This window comes from Dromiciops gliroides, chromosome 3 (genome assembly GCF_019393635.1).
Source record: "Dromiciops gliroides isolate mDroGli1 chromosome 3, mDroGli1.pri, whole genome shotgun sequence".
In the NCBI taxonomy this organism is placed as follows: Eukaryota; Metazoa; Chordata; class Mammalia; order Microbiotheria; family Microbiotheriidae; genus Dromiciops; species Dromiciops gliroides.
In genome coordinates this window covers 498,494,659-498,517,927 of record NC_057863.1, presented here as the reverse complement: position 1 = coordinate 498,517,927, position 23,269 = coordinate 498,494,659, and the positions used below count along the sequence as shown (strand labels likewise).

At 39.9% G+C, this 23,269-nt stretch overlaps 1 protein-coding gene across 3 annotated transcripts in view; it reads right to left on the bottom strand.

Annotated features, from left to right (window-relative positions):
* The window catches only part of PRDM10 (PR/SET domain 10), a 160,548-nt gene that overhangs the window by 26,476 nt on the left and 110,803 nt on the right, over nt 1-23,269 (bottom strand). For all 3 annotated transcript variants that reach the window (XM_043994757.1, XM_043994758.1, XM_043994759.1), the window contains 7 exons: nt 21,326-21,673; nt 20,043-20,198; nt 5,970-6,149; nt 4,916-5,026; nt 3,442-3,642; nt 1,304-1,447; nt 630-800 (listed from right to left, as the gene is read on the bottom strand). In XM_043994757.1, coding sequence (XP_043850692.1) covers nt 630-800; nt 1,304-1,447; nt 3,442-3,642; nt 4,916-5,026; nt 5,970-6,149; nt 20,043-20,198; nt 21,326-21,673 — 1,311 coding nt within the window. The remainder of the gene's footprint in view (nt 1-629; nt 801-1,303; nt 1,448-3,441; nt 3,643-4,915; nt 5,027-5,969; nt 6,150-20,042; nt 20,199-21,325; nt 21,674-23,269) is intronic.

Genomic DNA, 23,269 nt, shown 5'->3' with positions numbered 1-23,269 from the left:
AATTAGAGCTATCCAAAAGTGAAATGGGTTACCTTGGTACGTAGTCAGTCCTCTGTTCACTGGAAGTATCTGAGTAGAGGCTGGATGACCCTCCATTAAGGAAAACTGGGAGGGATGTGGGACCTCATGGTTTAAAAGTTCCCTTCCACCTCTAAGACCCTGTGACAGAAATAGGACCTCCAAACTTTTCAACACTACCATGCTATTAAAAGCAGGCACCCGGAGCAGCTAGGTGGCAAAGTGGATATAAAGCACCAGCCCTGGATTCAGGAGTACCTGAGTTCAAATCCGGCCTCAGACACTTGACACTTACTAGCTGTGTGACCCTGGGCAAGTCACTTAACCCCCATTGCCCCGCCCCAAAAAAAAACAAAAACAGGCACCCTACAAATCCCTATTAGACTTAGAATAGTATGTATCTACCTCACAGATCTGAGTCACATTTAAAAGAATACCCTCTCAGAATGTAGCCCCTACTCTGGGAATTGGGCTCCTCTTTTGGGTCCAGTTTATAGACTGACATTTATAATGGTCCATGTCAATCTGACAAGTGAAAATACTGAGCCTACTAGCAGTAATTTTAATAGAAACATACCAAAGATGGAAATAGAATAAATTATATACGGAACCTGGGCTACTTGCACCACCTGAAGCTGTATATGTTGAGGTTGCTGCAGACCACTTGTAGACTGTGACACAGGGATATACTGAATTCTCTGGTAGTCCCCCTGTGGGGTTCGATAATCTGTTGTAAGCGTCTGAGACAATTCTGTCATTGCTTGGGTCAGCAGGTCTGTTGTCTAGAGAAAAGCAATAAAATATACTGATTAGCAATGTTTCACTAGTTTAGAATTATTTCAGCGCTCTGGAAAATTGACTAAAACACAATTAGTTGGCCTCACTAAGGGATCTCATAGGTCAGTTTTGAAAGACCCTCTAAACCAAACCTAAGTCGAGGTAGAAATCTATGAAAGGGAAAGGATAGGAGAGGGCATTTGACTCAATGTCACATGCATGATACTAATAGTTACTAATGAAGGGCCAAAGACTAGAGTGCCCTTGCCTCTCCCTCTTTGGAAAGAAGAAAGTCACGGAGAACATAAGCTGGTGATCCAGGCCCAGGCACACTAACTTGGCTAGAAGATCAAAGGATATTGGGATCCAGCTAATGCCAAAGTACAGCTGGGATAACTTCTGGTATTCTACCAATTGTTCAATGAAAAAGAGTGCCTATTATGATGATAAAAAATAAGCAACCGACACTGAAGGAAGAATAAGATGTGAGATAGTTATATAGCCTTACCACTACAGTCTCTCCAGTTGCACTGTCGGTAGTTAAAACGGCTGGGGTGGCACTGATTACAGCTGTTGTTAGTGGAGCATGTATTGTATTAGGGAGCTGGGCAAACTCAGGATGCTTCTTTCTGATGTGCTGTACCATCTTGGTCTGTAGGAATTGAGAAGAGGGTAAAAGAGTTACTGGCAGATTGACTTAAATCACTCTCACACTTTCACATGTAAATCTCCCAAAGGCTCTCTAGTCTTCCATGTCATCCTTCTTTTTAAAAACTGCTGAGAGGCAGCCATTCTGGAGAGCAATTTGGAATTATGCCCAAAGGGCAATAAAGCTGTGCATACCCTTTGACCTAGCAATACCACTTTTGGGTCTTTTTCCCAAAGAAATCATGGAAAGGGGAAAGGGATCCACATGTACAAAAATATTTATAGCTGCTTTTTATGTGGTGGCAAGGAATTGGAAGTTGAGGGGGTGCCCATCAATTGGGGAATGGCTGGACAAGTTGTGGTATATGAATACAATGGAATACTATTGTGCTGTAAGAAATGATGAGCAGGAGGAGTTTAGAGAAACCTGGAGGGTCTTGCATGAGCTGATGATGAGTGAGATGAGCAGAACCAGAAGAACATTGTACACAGTATCATCAACATTGAGTGTTGATCTACTGTGATGGACTATATTCTTCTCACCAAAGCAATGGCACAGAAGAGTTCCAGGGAACTCGTGATAGAAGAGGATCTCCAAATCCAAGAAAAAAAAAAAAAAGAACTGCAGAGTATAGATGCTGAATGAACCATACTATTTCTTTTGTTTTTGATGCTGTTGTTTTTTTCTATTTTGAGGTTTTTCATCATTGCTCTGATTTTTTCTCTTATAACATGACATGCAGAAATAGGATTAATGTTATTATGTGTATATATATATATATATATATATATATAAAACCTATATCAGATTACCTGCTGTCTAGGGGAGGGAGGGAGAAAAATCTGAAATTGTAAAGCTTATATAAACAAAAGTTGAGAACTATCTTTACATGTAACGGGAAAAAATAAAATACTTTATTAATTTAAAAAAAAAACTGCTGAGAGGAGCAAGTCATACTGGCACAACATTTCAGAGGAAAGAAAACCGTTAGGGTTGAAAGAGAAAAAGGAGATGATATAGCAAGGCCAGAGCCCCTCAGAGAACTTTCTTTAAACATCCATAGCCTCCCTGGAACACGGACCATTTTCAACTCTCTTACACCCTCCTTTTCCACCCACTCCCGCCCCAAAACCCTCTGCATACCTCCCATTCCCAGACCCAGGGCACTTTGAAAAACACTGGTTTGGGTCCCTCTAAATCTAAGTTCTTTGAGGACATCAGCTATGTGCCAACAACCATGAAATACAGGAAAACTCAAGATCCAGTGGAAAAGAACATACCAGAATCAACTAATCACCATTATCATCAATACCACGATCTTCCTACATCTGTATTTCACTTCATGGCTTAGGAAGTTTTCCTCCCCTATCTATGAGTTTACTTGTTCCTTCTAATAATTCTGTAAAGTAGGTAGGACAAGTATTACCCCCAATTTTGAAGAGAAGGAAATCAAGGCTCATAAAGTTTAAGTGATTTGCTCAAGATAGACCAGCTAGTGTATGTCAGAGCCAGGACTTGACCTCAGGCATCCTGATGCTTAGTCCAATATTCTTTACCCTCCACAGAATTAAGATTACCAGAGAGCTCTCATTTCCCTAATAGTTCTAAGTCCCCTTTGGTACTTTTCCTATGCATTTATCTTCCATTTTGTCCTATCATTATTGCATACTGCATTTCTCTTACTGGATTGTGAAGTGCAGAGGTACCCACATCTTAGCTATATGGGTCTCACCCAGGGCAGTGCTCTCAACACAGCAGGCACCTAATTGAATTTTCTCTTTACATCCCTAGCTATAAGTAGCCTCTGGCTTCAGGGACAATCACCTATGTCAAATGAGTTACAGGAATATTTTCATTTTCTACCCAATTCAGGAAGAGCTAACCAGGGATATAAGAAATTTCAGAAAGTCTAGTGTGATACTGACATGAGCCACAGACTCAAGGAGAAAAAGAAAGACAGACAAAGACTGATAAGACTGAATCCCAATTCCTCTTACCTTGCTACTGTACTGCTTGGAGCAGTGGGGGCAACAGACAGGAGGAGTAGCTATTGTGCCAGTCAACTGAGTATGGGTGCTCAGCATAGGGTCTGGTTCTCCAGGGCCAGCAGGACGAAGTTTCCGGATGCTTGGTGGGAGCTCAGCTCCTGGATGGTTCTTCAAAATGTGGGCTTTCCGTTTGCTAGCACTTTTGTAAACCTATAGAAAATAGTGATTTGACATAACTGCAATAAACGCCTCTAGTCTATTTCCTTAAAATTTATGCATAGACCAATTCAATTATAAAACTGGTATCTGGTGAATAAGAATGGTTTTATGTGATACAGTAAAAATTATTAGCAGTTGTAATGAGAATGTAATATAGATTAGAAAGACAACATAATAGGAATTAGACATGCTCAGCATTTTCCCTGAATTCATATAAAAAAGGCTGTCCCAGTGCATAGTCTAAAGTGAGAGGCCATATTCATAGAAATAGAAAGTAGTTCTCTATTCATAGAAAAATGGAATTTTAAAACTAAAAGGGACTTAAGCTATCATTTAGTTGAGTCCCTTTCTTTTATATATGAATAAACTGAGGCCCAGAGAATGTAAGTAACTTGCTTATCCTCATACAACTAGTTACCTACAGTCTGCTTCTCCTGACTCCCAATCCATTTCTCTCCTTCTACATATTGCTGCCTCCCATAGCTGGCTTTGTCCTTTGCCAATCAGTGCTAATGACTGCAGCTCTCAGATGACAGATGTCATGTTCATGAGGCCCCATCAAAATAGCAAGTCTAATGATCCCCTTTCATGCTTCACGGTGAGACTTTTTCCAGCTATCATTTGGTGAGGGTTTTCTTTGAAACTCAATGTGAAGCAAAAAAAATAATAATAATGAATTAATTAGTTGCTTTAAAAAAAAAAAGAAACTCAATGCAATGATCACCAGCAACATTAAGGATTTCTCTTAGCTCCACAAAAAAAGAGCTCTAAATAACAGAACCAAAGCACATTAGTGCACACACACATGTATATTATATACATACACATATGTATATGTTTTATAAAAGTAAGCCCTTTTTCATAGCTTTTCCAAATACACAGTCACAAATCCATATGTTATAGAAAGTGACTGTGATGTTCATTCTCAGAAGAAATCAATAAGCTCATTTAAAAAAAATGATTTTAAAAGGAATGCAAACATAGGGCTTTTTAACTAAGAGCTTTAATATGCAACATTCTGCCCTTCTCTTAGAACTAAGAGAGAAAAGAAAAGAAATCAAGAAAGACATAGTAAATCAAGTGATTATTTACTGGAAATTTTCATTTAAAACTGAATCTACCTCAAGTCATCCATTTCTGTATGGAAAACTACTGAGAGACAGAGAACCATCTGCTAAGAGCACTCATATATTTGTACATGCAGACAAACTGGCTGCAAGCAAGGCTCCCACAGAGCCTGCTGGGATGGGTATCTTTCCTTTACCTTATCACAATACTGACAGAAATAATCACGGTTGGGTTTGATGATGGGCAGAGTTAACTCAGGCACTTCTTCTATCTTCATATCTGGGTGCCTCTTTGATAAATGGTTCACCTAAATGGAAAGAGCAAAAGAGAGAAGAGATCCTATTAGGACCAGCAGCTGAGTAAGCATCTATGATCTTGGACACTAGGAGCTGGAGTTCTCTGATGCAATGCACAAACACAATAACGCATTTGGCCAGAACCAGCAGCACCAGACCCGTCTGACCCCAAGGGGTAAACACTCACTTGCAGCCAATTGCTGAAGGTGAACTGGGTCACTGTGGATCCCATTAACAGTCGTTGGCTGAAAGAATTGCTGTTGGAGAAAGCAAAATCACACTTGCATGAATTTCCTTTGGTGAACTCTCCAGAAGGAAACTTATCTTTCATTATTTAGTGACCCAGCCCTTCTGAGAATACTGAGTAGCATATAAAGGCTCTGAATTTTAAATGCTGCTCCATGATTTTTTTCCTCCTGGCAACATTATTTTCTGCAAGTGTAATAAGATTGGTAATGAATTACTAGCAACAGAATGCCTATCCTGTTGTTTTCCCTAAACCAGGGCTCATATACCCTACCTTGGGAGGAAAGGTTTCCCTCCACCCCAGTACTGTTTCATGTCTAGGAGAGAAAGATTCAAAAAGAGAAAGACAAAGAGGCAAAAGGAAAATAACCAAAAGGAAAACACATTGCAAAGAGAATGAAAATAGAGGGAGAGAGAGAAAAGGGAAGAAAGAAATACCACGTAGTGAATACTAGCAGCTCAAAAAGGAAAAGAACAAATGGGAATAAAGGGAGAAAATGAAGGAAGCAGAGAAGAGGGCTAAAAGTTGAGCCCCCTTAATTTAGAGTAGTTTTTTCATCAGCTTTCCAGGTACTCCTTGTTCTAAACCCTGGATACCTGCAAATAAAAATAATTTAGTCCTGGAACACAAAAAACCATTGCTGTGAACAGACAATTTGGATAATGAGACTAGAAGGACCAAAGAGGCCTGAAGGTTCCAAAACTTACCAGCATGCCTCGTCTCCGGAAGCCCATCATGCATAAGCGACACTTGAACGTGAAGCTGTCATAGTCCGTGGAGGCAATTCGAGGCTTGAAGGTCTTGGAGCGGCTGATGCGGTCAGCCTTCTTGGCTTCTCTCTCAGGATTGTGCATCCTTTGCATATGCTCCCGTAGTTTGTCTTTTCGCTGTTTCAAGAGGGGCAAGAGAGGGAGAGACAAAATAAAAAACCACACCTCAGATTCTATTATTAACATAGTGCCTGATACATATAAGTCAGTTAATATATGCTAATAGACTGACAGTAGAATGGAGAAGAAGAGGTAGAAATATCAAAGACAAGATGCTCATGCTGCTAGAGTCTAGGACTTACTAAAAACTAGTCCAAAGTGTTTGAGAACTGCATTGTAAAAAAAGGCAATCTACTGAGGCCTGGTTTGAATCATATGAACTGTTCTGTGAATATTGATTTTCAGGGGAAAGCTTTAGCATTTAAGCACAGGACCTCTGGTGACATTGGGAATGAGTCTGGTGTTGTGAAAAAAAATACTAAAGGAGATAAACTTAGATTTATAATCCTCCTTTTTCTCCAGAATAACAAGCATTTTCCCAAGCATAATTCTTTATTCAACAGTATTTCATGTGATACAGGTAGGTGTTTCTGTTGTATACAGACTTGGAAACTGAAGCAAATAGATTAAATTTTTGCCCAAGATCACAAATACTTGTCAGCTGTGGAAAGGAGCCTGCAAAACTCTAGGTCTCCTCACTCCTTTTTGAATGATCTAATCTAGTCATGCAAATAAGAGTGAACCCAAAGGACCAGGGGGAAAAAAACCTAGATTGTGTCATGACTTTCATAAAATGGAAAACCACAACATCTACATTGAATGTTATTTACTACTATCAAATGCACTGTTACACTCATATTGGGTGATACCGACTGACAGTTTTTGTGATCTTAATATTTTAAGCATTTTTGGGGGGGGCGGGACTATGGGGGTTAAGTGACTTGCCCAGAGTCACACAGCTAGTACATGTCAAGTGTCTGAGGCCGGATTTGAACTCAGGTACTCCTGAATCCAGGGCCGGTGCTTTATCCACTGCGCCACCTAGCTGCCCCCTATTTTAAGCATTTCTACAAAACAAAATGGAGTCCCTTACAAACATCTCTCCTTTGATGTGGCCCATAAACACCAAACTCTAAGTGACTGGGCAAAAGTAGAAATCTGGTTCAGAAATCTAAGATACTGAAGAGTAGTATATACCTAGAAAGTCTTGATGAAGCCTCTATAATCAGAGTGACTGATGGTTTCATCTTTGAGAAGGCAGAAGGAAAGTTAGGTATTGGTGCTGACCAGGAAAGAGGAACCAAATTAGTGAAATAGAAGTAATGGGAACCCTTGCGAAGGAAGTTAATGAAACATCCTAGAGTTCATGACAGACAAGGAGGAGACCAAGTATAATTTCATGGAATCCAGACTTTAGGGGGGCAGAATTCAGAATTCAGGAGCAATTGGTAGAAAGGCTCCCATGGCCTGATGTTCTAAAAAGAGAGTTAGGTCAAAAATGATAGGAGGCTCTCAAGATAGAAATTCTGATGATACAAACACATGAATCTAATGAGGAAGAAAAAGAGGATGGATTTGAGGAGATCAATGTAACCACCAAGGGAATAAATCAACCAACTCATAATTTTAAGTAAACATGAACAAAAGATCAAAAGCATCCAAAACTGAACTTATTTTCCTATATTTAAACCTGTTCTTCTCCCTAACCTCCTTACTCTTCTTGATGGAACCATCAAACTCTCAGACACTAAGGCTCAAAACTTCAGTCTTTTCTTAGTCTTCTCTTTTACCTACCATGATCTAGTCAGTTGCCATGGCCTGTTAGCTCTCTCAGTACTATATATAGGGGCAGCTAGGTAGCACAGTGGATTAAGCACCAGCCTTGGATTCAGGAGCACCTGAGTTCAAATCCAGTCTCAAATACTTGGCACTTGCTAGCTGTGTGACCTTGGGCAAGTCACTTAACCCTCATTGCTCTGCCCCCCCAAAAAAATTACTATATATATTAGTCACCTCATCTTCTTCACTCACTCAGAACTCCTAAGCACATACACATTCACATTGTCACCATCCTACATCTCACCTATTTCAAGTGCTTAAGTGGTCTTTATGAATCCAAGCTCCTTCCTTTCCAATCCATCCTAACCCATCCAAAATAGTCCTCCTGATACCTAATTCCTGAGTACCTTACAGTCCTGTTGAAAAACCTTTGGTGTCTACCTAGTGACTACAGAATAAATTAGGAGCAGCTAGGTGGCACAGTGGATAGAGCACTGGCCCTGGAGTCAGGAGTACCTGAGTTCAAATCCGGCCTCAGACACTTAACACTTACTAGCTGTGTGACCCTGGGCAAGTCACTTAACCCCAATTGCCTTAATTAAAAAAAAAAAAAGAATAAGTTCCAAAAACTTTAACTAAGCTTTTAAGATCTCTTGTAAGATAGGAAGAACCTACTTCTCCAGACTTATTTCATAATTTTCCCTTCCCATAAACCTATTTAATATTTATTTGTATATGTGTTTTATTTTCTCCCACTACCAAAAGCACTGAACTATACCTTCCACTTTAGGGCAGAAAATGTGTTGTTTTTCACCTCTATATTCCCACTGCCTAATAGAATATGTCCTATGTAATATAGTAAAAACTAAACAAATGTATGTTGAATTGAATTAAAGATGAAAGCAAGTCAACAAGCATTTATTAAGTGCTTACTGTGTTATAAGGCACTGTGCTAAGCCCTGGGGATACAAAGAAAGGTAAAAACTGTCTCCACTCTCAAGGAGCTCACAGTCTATTGGGGCAAACTACTATCTACATACAAAATATATACAAAGTAGGTTAGAGATAATCTCAGAGAAGGACTAACATCTGAGGAACACTGGGAAAGTTTTCTTATAGACTAAGCCAAGACTTGAAGGGAATCTAGGAGGTGATAATTACAAAGAACCTAGCAAAGACAGAGAAAAGCCAGTGAAAGGGCATGGAATCAAAAGATGGTGAAGAGAAAAAGCAAGAAGACCAGTGTGACTGTATCTTAGAATATGTAGTGGGGAGTAAAGGGTAAGATGAATAGCAAAGAAAGGAATAATATGTGTCATGAAAGGCTCTAACAACCAGAGGATTTCATGTTTGATCCTGGAGGTGATAGCCTCTGACGTTTGCGGAGTAGGAGGGTGACATGAGCTCTAGGACAGACAAGAGCTCTAGGAAAATCGCTTGTCAGTGGAATAGAGAAAAAATTGGAGTGGAGAAAGAACTGAGACAGGAAGACCAACCAGAAGGTTAATAGTCTAGGATGAGATAATGAATGACTGCACCATGATGGTGGTGACTGATATCACAAAGGTAGAATTGATAAGACTTGGCAACAGATTAGATATGGCAGGTGAGAAAAAGTGTGAAGAGTAAAAGATGCAAGCCTGGGTAACTGGGAAGATAGTGGTACCCTCAGTAATAGTATAGTTAGGGAGATGGGAGAGTCCTGAGATCACTAGATTAACAGCCACCAGAAACTGAACTGGATAAAAAACATGAACTGAATGAACCTCAAAGAAAAAGTAAACAAGTAACCAAGGAACCAAGTGGTAAAAGAGGAAAAAGTCTGGAAGTAGCAACAGGGAGCAAAGAATATTCCAACTCCCCCACCATGACTAGTGAGTCGGGGGAGGGGGAAGGGTATGAGTGAAAATGTAACAGGTATGAGTGAAAATGTAACTGGTATTAGAAAGAGTGGTCCGGGTTCCTGGATCATAAGCCAGGCCTCAATGAGTGCCAGAAGATGGAAGGAATCAGAAAGGAACAGATTTTAAATGAAAGCAAGTTTGTTAACTATGGAGCAGGCATTCCAGGGAGCACAGTGGAAGGTAGATATGGAGTAGGTCACTGGTGCAGGGTGGGGGAGGGTCGAAGAGGAATATGGCAGCAAGGAGGGGTGGACGGAGAATGGGGTTTGTACAATGACAGCAAGGAGTTCAGCATCACTCAGATGGTAGGATTATGACAGGGGGGAAAGAAGCTAACCATTAAAGAATGAGCTCAGGTAACAACTGCTGACCAACTGCCACCAACAGGCAAAGAAACCCAAGAGCCCTAAGAAGGGCAGCTCTCCCCGGCAAAACCAGTGCTGCTTACAGCCAAGATCTCATGGCCACCATCAGAGTAAGTGGCTCCTGTGGATGAAGGGCCGGCCATCCCCACCAACTGCCACCCAACTGCCACCCACAGGACAGGCAAGCGCGCCTGGCTAAAGCATCAGGACATCCAGGAAGCATCATGTGCCAGGCGAGTCAAGCTATCACTGCCAAACCCTGACCACCATCTTCTTTCAGACGCTGGCAAAGACAGCCCAGGACCCCCAAACTCTAGAGCCTTGGGAGGAGCAATGATCCCAGCACAGCACCCTCGGCCATCGTCCTGGGAAGCAGCCAATGTGGAGGTGTATACAGTCCAGCCACTGCTCCTGTAGCTACTGCAGCCCATAGCTACTGAAGGCCTCAAGGGGAAAGTTTCTGACACCAAAGCCCTTGGCAATTAAAAGGGAGGCATTACCATATGCTTTACCACTACACGCTTAGGGCCTTTTGGTCTGACTAGCAACTGAAGCCTTCCATATTTGCTGTCTCCATTAGAATGTGAGCTCCTGGAGGAGAGGGGCTTGCTTATTTATTTCTGTCTGCAGGACTTAACACATTGCCTTGTTTGTAAAAAGCACTTAATAAATGCCTATAATGGGAACAGCTAGTGGATAAAGCACTGGCCCCAGATTCGGGAGGACCTGAGTTCAAATCCAGCCTCAGACACTTGACACTTACTAGCTGTGTGACCCTGAGCAAGTCACTTAACCCTCACTGCCCTGCAAAAAACAACCAAACAAACAAAACCACAAATAAATAAATGAATAAATAAATAGATAAATAAATGCCTTTAACATTTTTAATTCATTCATTATCAGTGACTAGAGAGACGTTCATTGAGGGAGGGGAATGATTAGACAGTTCAGGGTCTTCCATCAATGTCCAACTTTGTGACAGGTGGTGATGTTAAGGCTCTCAAGTTATAGGAGGTTTGCCTCACAGCAGGTACAGACCAGGAAGCCTAGACAGGAGGCAGGAGCTGGTGATTCAACTTGACTCTGGGTCTGGAAAGTGCTAAAGAAGACAGAGCAAAGACAGAAGCTATAGGCCTGTGGCCTAGATCAGGACTGATGCTAGGAAGGCTCAGAAGCAAGAATACCAAAAGTGGGTAGGGGGCTAAGTATCAAAAGCAGAGAGGCCACAGGCAGGATAGCTCATGGAACAAAGCAGCACTCACTGGGAAGTCTCAGGCTATGCCATACTGGATTAAAGTACCAATCAATCAATCCACAAACATGTGCCAGGCACTGTTGTAAGATGCTAGGGATACAGATATACAGAATGAAATAATACCTACTCACAGGAAGCTTACATTCTAAAGAAGAAGACAAATACATACATGTATAGAAAAATACAAATAAAGAGAATAAATGCAAAGTAGTGAAATATAAGGCAGTTATGGAGGAAGGGCACTAGCAGGTAAGGAGCTCAGTAAAGGCTTCATGTAGAAAGTGATGCTTGAGGGGCAGCTAGGTGGTGCAGTGGATAGAGCACTGGCCTTGGGAGTCAGGAGGACCTGAGTTCAAATCTAGCCTCAGACACTCAACACTTACTAGCTGTGTGACTTTGGGCAAGTCACTTAACCCCAATTGCCTCAAACCCCCCCCCCAAAAAAAGAAGGTGATGCTTAAGTCATCTCTTGAAGGAAGAGCAGAATTCCATAAGGCCAAGGTAAAGAAGGAATACATTGTAGGATTGGGGGCAGCCAATGAAAAAGCAAGGACATGGGAGATAAGGAGTGACTGTATGAGTGACAGAGAAGGCCAGTTTAGCTAGATCACAGAGTGTAGAAGGAGGAATGTTCAATAAGAATGGAAAGATTAGTTACGGAAGGGTCATAAAGGGCTTTAAAAGCTAAGCAGGGGCAGCTCAGTGGCACAGTGGATAAAGCACTGGCCTTGGATTTGGGAGGACCTGAGTTCAAATCTGACCTCAGACACTTGACACTTACTAGCTGTGTGACCCTGGACAAGTCACTTAACCCTCATTGCCCCGCCAAAAAAATAAAAAAATAAAAAGCTAAGCAAAGGAATTTATGTTTTATCCTAGAGGCAATAAGGAACCACAAGGAAAACCATATTGGCAGCACTGTGTATAATGGACTGACTATAATGGTTGGACATGTGAGGTGCGAAGATCAATTGGGAGGCTGTTGTAATAATTCAGGCAAAAGGTGATAATGGCCTGGCCTAAGGTTGTAGGCATGTGAGTAAAAAGAAAGGGTTGGATACAAGAAATTTTATAGATTTAGAAATAGTAAGATTTGATATGTAGCTTAAGGAAAAGTAAAGATTTAAGGATAATGCAGAGATGAAGAAATTAGGAGACTGGAAAGATAGTGAGTGGTGCCTTCAAAAGAAGGAGCGGAATGGCTAAACAAGCTGTGATACATGATTGTAATGGAATATGACTGTGCTATAAGAAATGACAAATAATATCATTTCAGAAAGAACTGGAAAGATTTATATGAACTAATGTATAGTGAAGTGAGCAGAACCAGGAGAACATTGTGCACAGTGACAAAAATACTTTTCGATGGATTGTGAATGACTTTACTCTCAGCAATACAATGATCCAAGACAATCCCAAAGGACTAATGATGAAGCATACTATCCACCTACACAGCAAGAACTGATACTGATTGAGCACAGACTGAAACATGCTATTTTTCACTTTATTTCTTTCCTTTTTTATTCAAGTTTTCTTATACAAAATGACTTAATATGGTAATGTTTTAAATAATTGTACATTTATAACCTATATATGATTGCTTATGACTCAAGGAGGGCAGAGGGAAGGGAGGGAAACAGAATTGGGAACTCAAAACTTTAAATAAAAATGTTTATGAAGAAGGAGGAAGAGGGAAAGGTTTGGATGAAAAAATAATTCAGTTTTGGATATGTTGAGTTTGAGATGTTTCTAGGACATCCAGCTGGAGATGCCCAATAGGCAGTTGGTGATATGGGATTGAAGCTCAAGGGAAAGAGCAGGACTGGAAATATAGATCTGTGAGAAATCTGCATTAAGACAACAGTAACTAGCAAGGAATTGGAAGTTGAGGGGGTGCCCATCAATTGGGGAATGGCTGGACAAGTTGTGGTATATGAATACAATGGAATACTATTGTGCTGTAAGAAATGATGAGCAGGAGGAGTTTAGAGAAACCTGGAGGGTCTTGCATGAGCTGATGATGAGTGAGATGAGCAGAACCAGAAGAACATTGTACACAGTATCATCAACATTGAGTGTTGACCTACTGTGATGGACTATATTCTTCTCACCAATGCAATGGTACAGAAGAGTTTCAGGGAACTCATGATAGAAGAGAATCTCCAAATCCAAGAAAAAAAAAAAGAACCGTGGAGTATAGATGCTGATTGAACCATACTATTTCTTTTGTTTTGGGTGCTGTTGTTTTTTTTTTCTATTTTGAGGTTTTGCATCACTGCTCTGATTTTTTCTCTTGTAACAGGATTAATGCAAAAATAGGATTAATGTTATTATGTGTATATATATATGTGTGTGTGTATATATATATATATATATGTATATATATGTATATGTATATGTATATAGGTATATAGATATAACCTATATCAGATTACCTGCTGTCTAGGGGAGGGGGGAGGGAGGGGAGGGAGGGAGAAAAATCTGAAATTGTAAAGCTTGTATAAACAAAAGTTGAGAACTATCTTTACATGTAACGGAAAAAATAAAATACCTTATATGTAAAAAAAAATAATAAACAAACAAACAAAAGACAACAGTAACTAGGGGGCAGCTAGGTGGCGCAGTGGATAGAGCACACGCCCTGGATTCAGGAGGACCTGAGTTCAAATCCAGCCTCAGACCCTTGTGGCTAGGTGGCGCAGTGCATAAAACACCAGCCCCGGATTCAGGAGGACCGGAGTTCAAAGCTGGCCTCAGACACTTGACACTTACTAGCTGTGTGACCCTGGGCAAGTCACTTAACCCTCATTGACCCGCCAAAAAAAAAAAAAGATAATGTGGGAAAGAACAGTTTCTATTGAGTGATGAGGTAAAAACCAGATTGCAAAGGGCTGATTTAGCAAGTGAAAGGAGACAAAGTAGGGGAAGAGATAGGACCACTTTTTGAGATGGACAGGAGACTGGTGAACTTCACTTTGCTTTATGGCAAAAACTATAGAGTACATCATTAAAAGATGATTTGTAAAGTATTTAGAAAAGTAAAAATATATGCATCACAAACCAGCATGAGTTCATTAAGAACCAATTATGCCACACTAACATTTTTCTAAAATAGGGTTATTAGATTAGTAATAAAGGGAATACTAAACCTGGATTATAGCAAAGCATGTAATTATGTCTCATGATAAAACTATGAATGGGGGCAGCTAGTGCAATAGATAAAGCACCAGCTCTGGATTCAGGAGGACCTTTAGGTCCTTCAAATCTGGCCTCAGACACTTGACACGTACTAGCTGTGTGACCCTGGGCAAGTCACTTAACCCTCATTGCCCCCAAATAAATAAATAAATGGATGGATGAATGAATAAATAAATGAATGAATAAATAGATAAATAAATGAATGAATGAATGATGGAACTATGGACAAGATGGAGAAATGTGGACTGAAAGATAATTACAATTTGGTGGGTTCTCAGCTGGTTGAACAAGTAGATAAACAGTGATTGATGGCTCAACCAAAAGGAAAGTGTTAAGCAGAATAGCATAAGGCTCTGTAATTAGCATTGACTTAGATGAGGATATAGATGGAATATTTATCAGATTTGAAGGTAATATGAAGCTAAGGAAAATGGTCTATAAATTGATTGACTTAAAATTTAAGATCATAACAGGTTAGAATAGGCCTAATCTAATGAGATTAAATGAAATAAAAATAAATATAAGGTACTATACTTAGACTCCAAAAATCAACTGCACAAGTATTAAAACAGAAATTTGTTTAAGAAAAAATTAGTGTGGGGGGCAGCTAGGTGGCACAGTGGATAAAGCATTGGCCTTGGATTCAGGAATACCTGAGTGCAAATCCAGCCTCAGACACTTGACACTTAACTAGCTGTGTGACCCTGGGCAAGTCACTTAACCTTCATTGCCCTGCCCCACCCCCAAAAAAAACAAAAACAAAAACAAGAAACAATTAGTGTGAAAAAGACCTGGTATTTTAGTGGACTGTTAATTCAAGATGAATGAACAGTATGATATGGCAATTGCAAAAGGTAATACAATCTTAGGCTAAATAAATAGAAGTATAGTGTTTAGAAAGAGAACATTAGGAAATGAAGGGAACTGGGGGACTTATAGAAGAGAGGGTGGATTAGGGGAGGTAGTACTCAGAAGTAAAACACTTTTGAGAAGGGACAGGGTGAAAGGAGAGAGAGTAAAATAAGTAGGGAAGGGGGCAGCTAGGTGGCACACTGGATAAAGCACCGGCCCTGGATTCAGGAGGACCTGAGTTCAAATCCAGCCTCAGACACTTGACACTTACTAGCTATGTGACCCTGGGCAAGTCACTTAACCCTCATTGCCCTGCAATAAAATAAAATAAATTTTTTTTTTAAAAGTAGGGAAAATAGGATGGAGGGACATCCATAATAATCTTAATTGTGAAAAAATTTTAGAAGTTTCTCTGATAAAGGCCTCATTTCCCAAATATATAAAGAACTGAGTCATATTTATAAAAATAAGAACCATTCCCCAAGTGGTAAATGGTCAAAGGATACAAACAGTAGTTTTCAGGTAAAGTAATCAAAGCTATATAGATATGAAAAAATACCTAAATAACTATTGATTAGGGAAATGCAAATTAAAACAACTCTGAAGTACCACCTCATACCTAACATGACAGAAAAGAAAAATGACAAATGTTGGAGAGGATGTGGAAAATTGGGACATTAATGCACTGTCTATGAAGTTGTGAACTAATTCAACCATTCTGGAGACCAATTTGGAACTATGCCAAAGGGCTTTAAAACCACACCTAACCTTTGATCCCACAATGCACTACTAGGTTTGTATCCCAAAGACATAAGAAGAAGAAAAAAAAAGGAAATGACTTATATATAAAAAAATATAACAGGTCTTTTTGTGATGGCATAGAATTGGAAAATGAGGGGGTGCTTATTCATTGGGAAATGGCTGAACAAGATGTGTGTGATAGAATACTATAATACTATAAGAAATGATGTGAGAACTATCTTTACATGTAACGGAAAAAAAAATTTTTAATAAAATAAAAAAAAAAGAAAGAAAATAAATGATGAGCAAAATACATTCAGAAAACCCTGGAAAGACTTACATGAACTGATGCAAAGTGAAATGATCAGAATCAGAAGAACACTGTACATAGTGACAGTAATATTGTATGATGATCAACTATGAATGGCTCAGCTATTCTCAGTAATACAATGATCTAAGACAATTCCTAAGACAAAGAACTTATGATGAAAAATGCTATCCATCTCTAAAGAGCTGATGGAGTATGACTTTATTTTTCTTGGGGTTGAGTTGCTTTTTTTTGGTCTGTTTTCTTTTACATGACTAAACATATTTCCATGACTACACACGTATAATCTATATCAAACTGTGTGCTTTCCCGAGATGGGGAGGGGGCAGAGGAAGGATTAGAATTTGGAACTCAAAAAATGTTTTAAAAGAATGTTAAAAAAATTTTTGCATATAATTGGGGAAAATATAAAAAAAATAACTTTTATTTTAAATTTTAAAATTACTAACAAGAGCAACCAACATATCTAAGAAGGGAAAAAATTTTACCCACAACCATTACCCTTTTAAAAGGCAGAACCAAACAGTTTGACAAAGAACAAGAAACTGTCTTTCCTGTGTCCCCTTTGGCCTATCCAAAGTTCTGCTACCTTTGGCCCTGTTTCCTTTTTCTTCTGTTTTTGTTTTTGTTTTTTTTGAAGTTAATAAGAGCAGTTCTGAATTCACCACATATCACTTCACAGAGGTATTTGCATATTTCACATTTACTTCACATTTATTATTTTTATAGTATCTTAATAGAGTATATTTTTAAAATGTGTCAAAATTTAGTCAGTCATTCTCAAACTGTCAGGTATATAGGTTATTTCTAGATTTTTGCCATCATAGCTATGAATATTCTTATACAAATAGGTCTTTGTATTTTCCTTTTTATATTTTGGGGCATGGGGCAGTAGGGGAGCTAGTTGGCACAGTGCATACCATGCGAGATCTAGAGTCAGGAAGACTCATCTTCCTGAGTTCAGATCTGGCCATAAACACTTATGAGCTGTGTGACCCTGGGCAAGTCACTTAACCCTGTTTACTTCAGTTTCTTCATCTGTGCTCCATTTTTGCAACTTTTTGCATACTGGTCTCCAAAATGTTTGCATTAATCTACAATCCTCCCTGCTAATGTCATACAGTTGGAACCCACATTTTTGAAGACCTAACAACCTAGAGAAGAACCAGACAAAAGAGACCAAGAAGGTGAGAGAATTCTAAACTATGACAGATGAAGACTGGCTGAAGGAAATGGGGATATTTAGTCTGGAGAAGATCTGAAGACAGAAGGTAGAAATAAAACAATCACTATCTTCAAATGGTATTATTTCATGGAAGAAGAAACATTAGTCTTGATTTGCTTGGCTCTAGGGTAGTAGCTTCCAAACTTTGTTGATCAGACACCTCCCCATGCTACCAATGTGTATACTTACTTATAGCTATACTTATAGCTGTAGTCTATCCATGTCCTACTGCACAGAATTATGTATATCACAAAAATCATACAAAAAGAAATGCAAAAAAAGGATGAGATATAGTTGAAATACCTGAAGTTTACTGAGGAGCTGAGTGACACGGTTAGAATAGTGCTTTAGGAGAATCACTTTGGCAGGTATGTGGAAAACAGAAGAGCAATTAGACTTGAGGAATGGAGAGCAATTAGGAGAAGTAAGAGGGGCCTGAACTAAGGCGGTGACTGAGGAGGGAGAAGGGGACAGAGGCAAAAGATGAGGAGGAGGGGCAGCTGGGTGGCACAATGGATAAAGCACCAGCCCTGGATTCAGGAGGACCTGAGTTCAAATCCAGCCTCAGACACTTGACACTTACTAGCTATGTGACCCTGGGCAAGTCACTTAACCTTCATTGCCCTGCCAAAACAAACAAACAAACAAAAAGATGAGGAAGAAAGGGCAAGATGTGGCAACTGACTGGTTATGGGAGATGTGCAACAAGTTTGCAAATCTGAGTGCACAGAAACCATGGTGATGCCTTCCCAAAGCAAAAGGGCAGTTGAAAAGAAGGATGGGGGTTCAAAGGAGAAGGGAAGGGTGGGAGATACTATAAAGAGTTCTTCAACTGCAACCCATCCATGCCTCCTCATCCTGTGGGACTCACTCTATCCCACCAAAAATGTAAGGAGTTTTGGGGCAGCTAGGTGGTGCAGTGGATAAAGCACCAGCCCTGGATTCAGGAGTTCCTGAGTTCAAATCCGGCCTCAGACACTTGACACTTACTAGCTGTGTGACCCTGGGCAAGTCACTTAACCCCCATTGCCCTGCAAAAAAAAAAAAATGTAAGGAGTTTCTTTGGGATAGGGGGATGGAGGGAAGGGGGAGGAGGGGGGAAGGAAGAGAGATGGAGACTCTTACTCATTGCCTCAAAACAGAACCTCTCCTTTGAGCGACATCCGACACAATAACAAGATATGTGGGGGAAGGGAAGAGAAGAGATTTTCCTTGTACTACCTGAAGAGATTCTGCTGTAGGTACCTAGGTAGTAGTTAGGTTATAGCTGTCCTGAGAGCCAACACACAACTCAGAAGGAGGACGGTTGGGAGTGTTGAGGGATAAGGGTCAGTGTGGCTATGTTGGAAAGAAGCTCCATAATCACTTATCACAGGAAGGTAGACAAAACCCATCTTCCCATGCTCTGATTGGTTGATCAAATACCACTTGGATCATGCCATAACTCCCCAGGTGTCACAATATGGCTCCCACTTTGGTCACCACCTCTCTAGAGTGGACAACTAAGCTCAATGGAAAGTTACAAGGAGAAAGCTTTCAATTCAACTTAAGGAAAAATGTCCTCACAATTAGAGCTACCCAAAATAGAATAGGTTCTCCCAAAAGGCAGTGAATTAATTTCCTATCACTAGAGCTCTTCAAAGGCTGAATAGAAACTTTGTTAGAATGTTATAGATGGGATTTATGTGCTAGATATGAGGCCTTAAACAGCCTGTAAGGGCCTTCCACACTCAAGGATTCCATACTTCTATGATTCCAAATTTAAGATAATATCTTTTTAAGAGATTTTCTCCACTCAAAAAAATACAAAAAAAATAGATCACTGAGAATTCAGATGTGAAAATTAAAATCATCTGAGGCAGCTAGGTGGCACAGTGGATAAAGCACCAGCCCTGGATTCAGGAGGACCTGAGTTCAAAATCCAGCCTCAGACATTTGACACTTACTAGCTGTGTGACCCTGGGCAACTCACTTAACCCTCATTACCCACAAAAAAGAACCAAAAACAAAACAAAACAAACAAAATTAAAATCATTTGCACCTAGGTGTTAAATTGGTGAACTGAACGTGTATTATTTAAACCTAGTTTGAAAAAAGGACATATATATGCATGTATGTGTGTGTTCTATATGCAAGTATGTATAAATAGAGGGATGAAAAAAATATAAAGCTGAAGTATAAGAAAGGAATTAAAATGCTGAAATGCTAGTCTCTACCTAGAACTGGCTAGTTGGAAGTATTCCTCCTACAGAAAAATACTTAATGTCTGCAAAATATTCTAGAGTCAACCAAAGGTGGTTTCTACAACCACAGGGTCAATGCCCCAGGAGGGAAAATCTTTAGACAGCACCTGATTCCAGTACCTTAAATTGCTTTCCACAGGTAGAGCATAGGAAATCTTTCCGGTCTGAATGTCGGAGCATGTGAAGCCGCAGTTTGTCAGGACGGCAGAAGGCCTTGTCACACTCTGTGCACTGGTAAATCTTTTCTGAGTGGAAGCTGCGTACGTGTTTCTTCACCTAGCAATGAAGACCCCAGAAAAATTCAGCAGTCTTAGTGGTCAAAGATGTGGCAGAGTGAGAGGGATTGAGTAACACTAGAGGGAGCCCCACACATGACAAGTTTTCAATCAACCTGGGTGGAGAGTCCAATCACACAAATTGCTAGATGCCTTCAAATCACAACTGAAACACACAAACTCACACATACCTTCCTCTCCCTCCTGCTCATTTCCAACATAAAAAAACTTTTGCATATGGGCTTAGAATTAATGCGTCCTTTCTTAAAACAGGATAAATGAACCAATTTCTGGGTCCCCCAAAATTTATGACTTGCCTTTGGCAGTGGTAAAAGAAACAAATTTTATATTTATCCCTATCCGATCATCTCAAAGGTTAAGAAATCAAAGTTTTATTTGTTGTTAGTTAATTTAATATTTGGTTTAAATTATTCACAAAGAAGAGTATGAATCATTGGAACTCCAATATTTATTCTAAAGAAATTTCACAGGCAGCTAGGTGGTACAGTGGATAAAGCACCGGCCCTGGATTCAGGAAGATATGAGTTCAAATCCAGCCTCAGACACTTGACACTAGCTGTGTGACCCTGGGCAAGTCACTTAACCTTCACTGCCCCGACAAAAAAAAAAAGGGAGGGGGGGGAGAAATTTCACTAATGTATCTTGACTCATCACTGAACATGGGCTAGAAATGTTATTATACTTCTATAACAAGTTTCAACCTATGCCTGTAATATGGTACAAATCATGGTACAATAGCAATAAGGATGCAATGTTATTAGAGTAAGTTCTCATGTTTTGATCTATTTTATATTTTGTGTGTTAAGTGTTGGATATCCAGTATAGTTTTGTTGGGGTGTTTTTTTCTCTTAAAATATCTGACCTGGGCATTCAATGCTTACCTTATAACTTTAATTTATATAAGATGCATTCTAGTAGAACTAGTGAGATGAACACTGACCTGTGGCTTTTTGGGAAAAGAATGTTTTTGTCTTGACAAAAAGACATTTTAAAGAAGCAGGGGGAATGGCATGTGCTGCACAGTCTCAAACTCCTTAAGAAAATCAAGGTCTCTTTTTTACCAAGAGAAGGGGAGTTATAGTATTTACTCAGGGTCTCAGCACTCACCTGAATGAAATCTGGAAAGCGCTTCTTACAGGTTGGGCAGGTGAAATAGCCATCATTGACATGAATAGCTACGTGATCTTTCAGCAAGTCCAAGCGATCAAAGGATTCTGGACAGAAGATGCAAGAATAAGTCTTCTGGTCTGAGTGGAACTTCATATGGCTCTCCAGGGATGCGCTGCTGATGAAACCCTTGTTGCAAATGTCACAAGTCAAAGGGCAGTTTCCTTCCCTTCCATGGAAGCGCAAGTGCTGATCCAACTTATCCTTTTCACGGAATGCCTTTCCACACTGCAAGCACTTAAAAGGCCGGAAGGATTTTCTAATAAACAGATGCTGAAGAGCCGCATTCTGAAAGACAGAAGACAACATAGTTATTTGGTGGAATGTACAGTAAGGGTACAAGATGCTTTATGTGCATTAGGGCCACCCGAGACTCATCCGTTAACAAACAAAAGGCACACAAATATGTCAGAAGGAAGTTTCAAATGAGATGATGCATGGGAAGCACTTTATAATCTTTAAAGTACTTTACAATGTCAGATATTATTATTAGTGAAAAGAAAGATTTTTTTAAAAAAATGCTAAGTCTTCTAAAAAGATTTTTTAATAAATATTTTCTTAGTGCTGTTTTTATTTAATTCTTAGTGCTGCCATTATTCCCCAATGACAACCCTCCAACAGAACCCTCCACTGTACAAAGAACTTCAGTGAAGCCAGACAATACTCTAGACTTGTCTGACAGCAGCATCATTCCACACTGATATTTTACTGCCTCTGCCCAGAAGAGAGAGGATGTCTTACTACCACTCCCCTAATGCTGACTGGTCCCTACATTAAACACACTCAATATAGCTGAAGAAAGGATTTGAAAGAGACACAGAAAAACATCCTCAGTGTAATGATCACACAATACAACAAATCCCAGAATGCTTTTGAGATAAAAATGGAAATGTTGGAAGAAAGCACCAAAGAAAAGTCACCTATGCATGGATGAGGCTGGGGAAAAGCAACAAGGAGTAAAAGCAGAAATGCAGGGCACAATTCATCTGCTGAATTTTTTATTTTTTTTTTTGTTTTGCAGGGCAATGGGAGTTAAGTGACTTGCCAGGGTCACACAGCTAGTAACTGTCAAGTGTCTGAGGCTGGATTTGAACTCAGGAACTCCTGAATCCAGGGCTGGTGCTTTATCCACTGCACCACCTAGTTAGCTGCCCCCTCTGCTGAAATTCTTAAAGAAAGGACGGAGGGCAGAGCTAAGAATAGGGAGAGGGACTGAAACCTATAATGTTATTGGAAAAGGGAACTCCCAAGGGAGGAAACTTCTAACAAGGCAGTTCAACAACTTCTCTGCAATTTGGAGAATGGCTTAGAACAAGCAGAAATGTCAAAAACAAAGCCTATGGGCTTGAACCAGATTGAAATTTAATGGAAAAATGTTTAACAAGACAAATGAAAATACAATAAGGGGCAGTTGGTGGTTCAGTGGACAAAGCACTGGCCTTGGAGTCAGAAGGACCTGAGTTAAATCAGGCTTCAAACTTACTAGCTGTGTGACCCTGGCCAAGTCACTTAACCTCAATGCCTCCAAAACAAAACAAAGAAAATAAACACAAATAATGCTAATATGTGGTTTTCTTTTTTTTTTTTGGGGGGGGGGGTTGAGGCAATCGGGGTTAAGTGACTTGCCCAGGGTCACACAGCTAGTGTCAAGTGTCTGAGGCTGGATTTGAACTCATATCCTCCTGACTCCAGGGCGGCTCTCTATCCACTATGCCACCTAGCTGCCCCAATAATAGTAGCTGACATTTATGTAGAGCTTTAAATTTTTTTTTTTTTTGCAGGGCAATGACAGTTAAGTGACTTGCCCAGGGTCACTAATATGTAGTTTTCTAAGGCAATAAGTGGCTCCAAAGAGATCCTTATGTATGGTTTAGTGAACCCTCA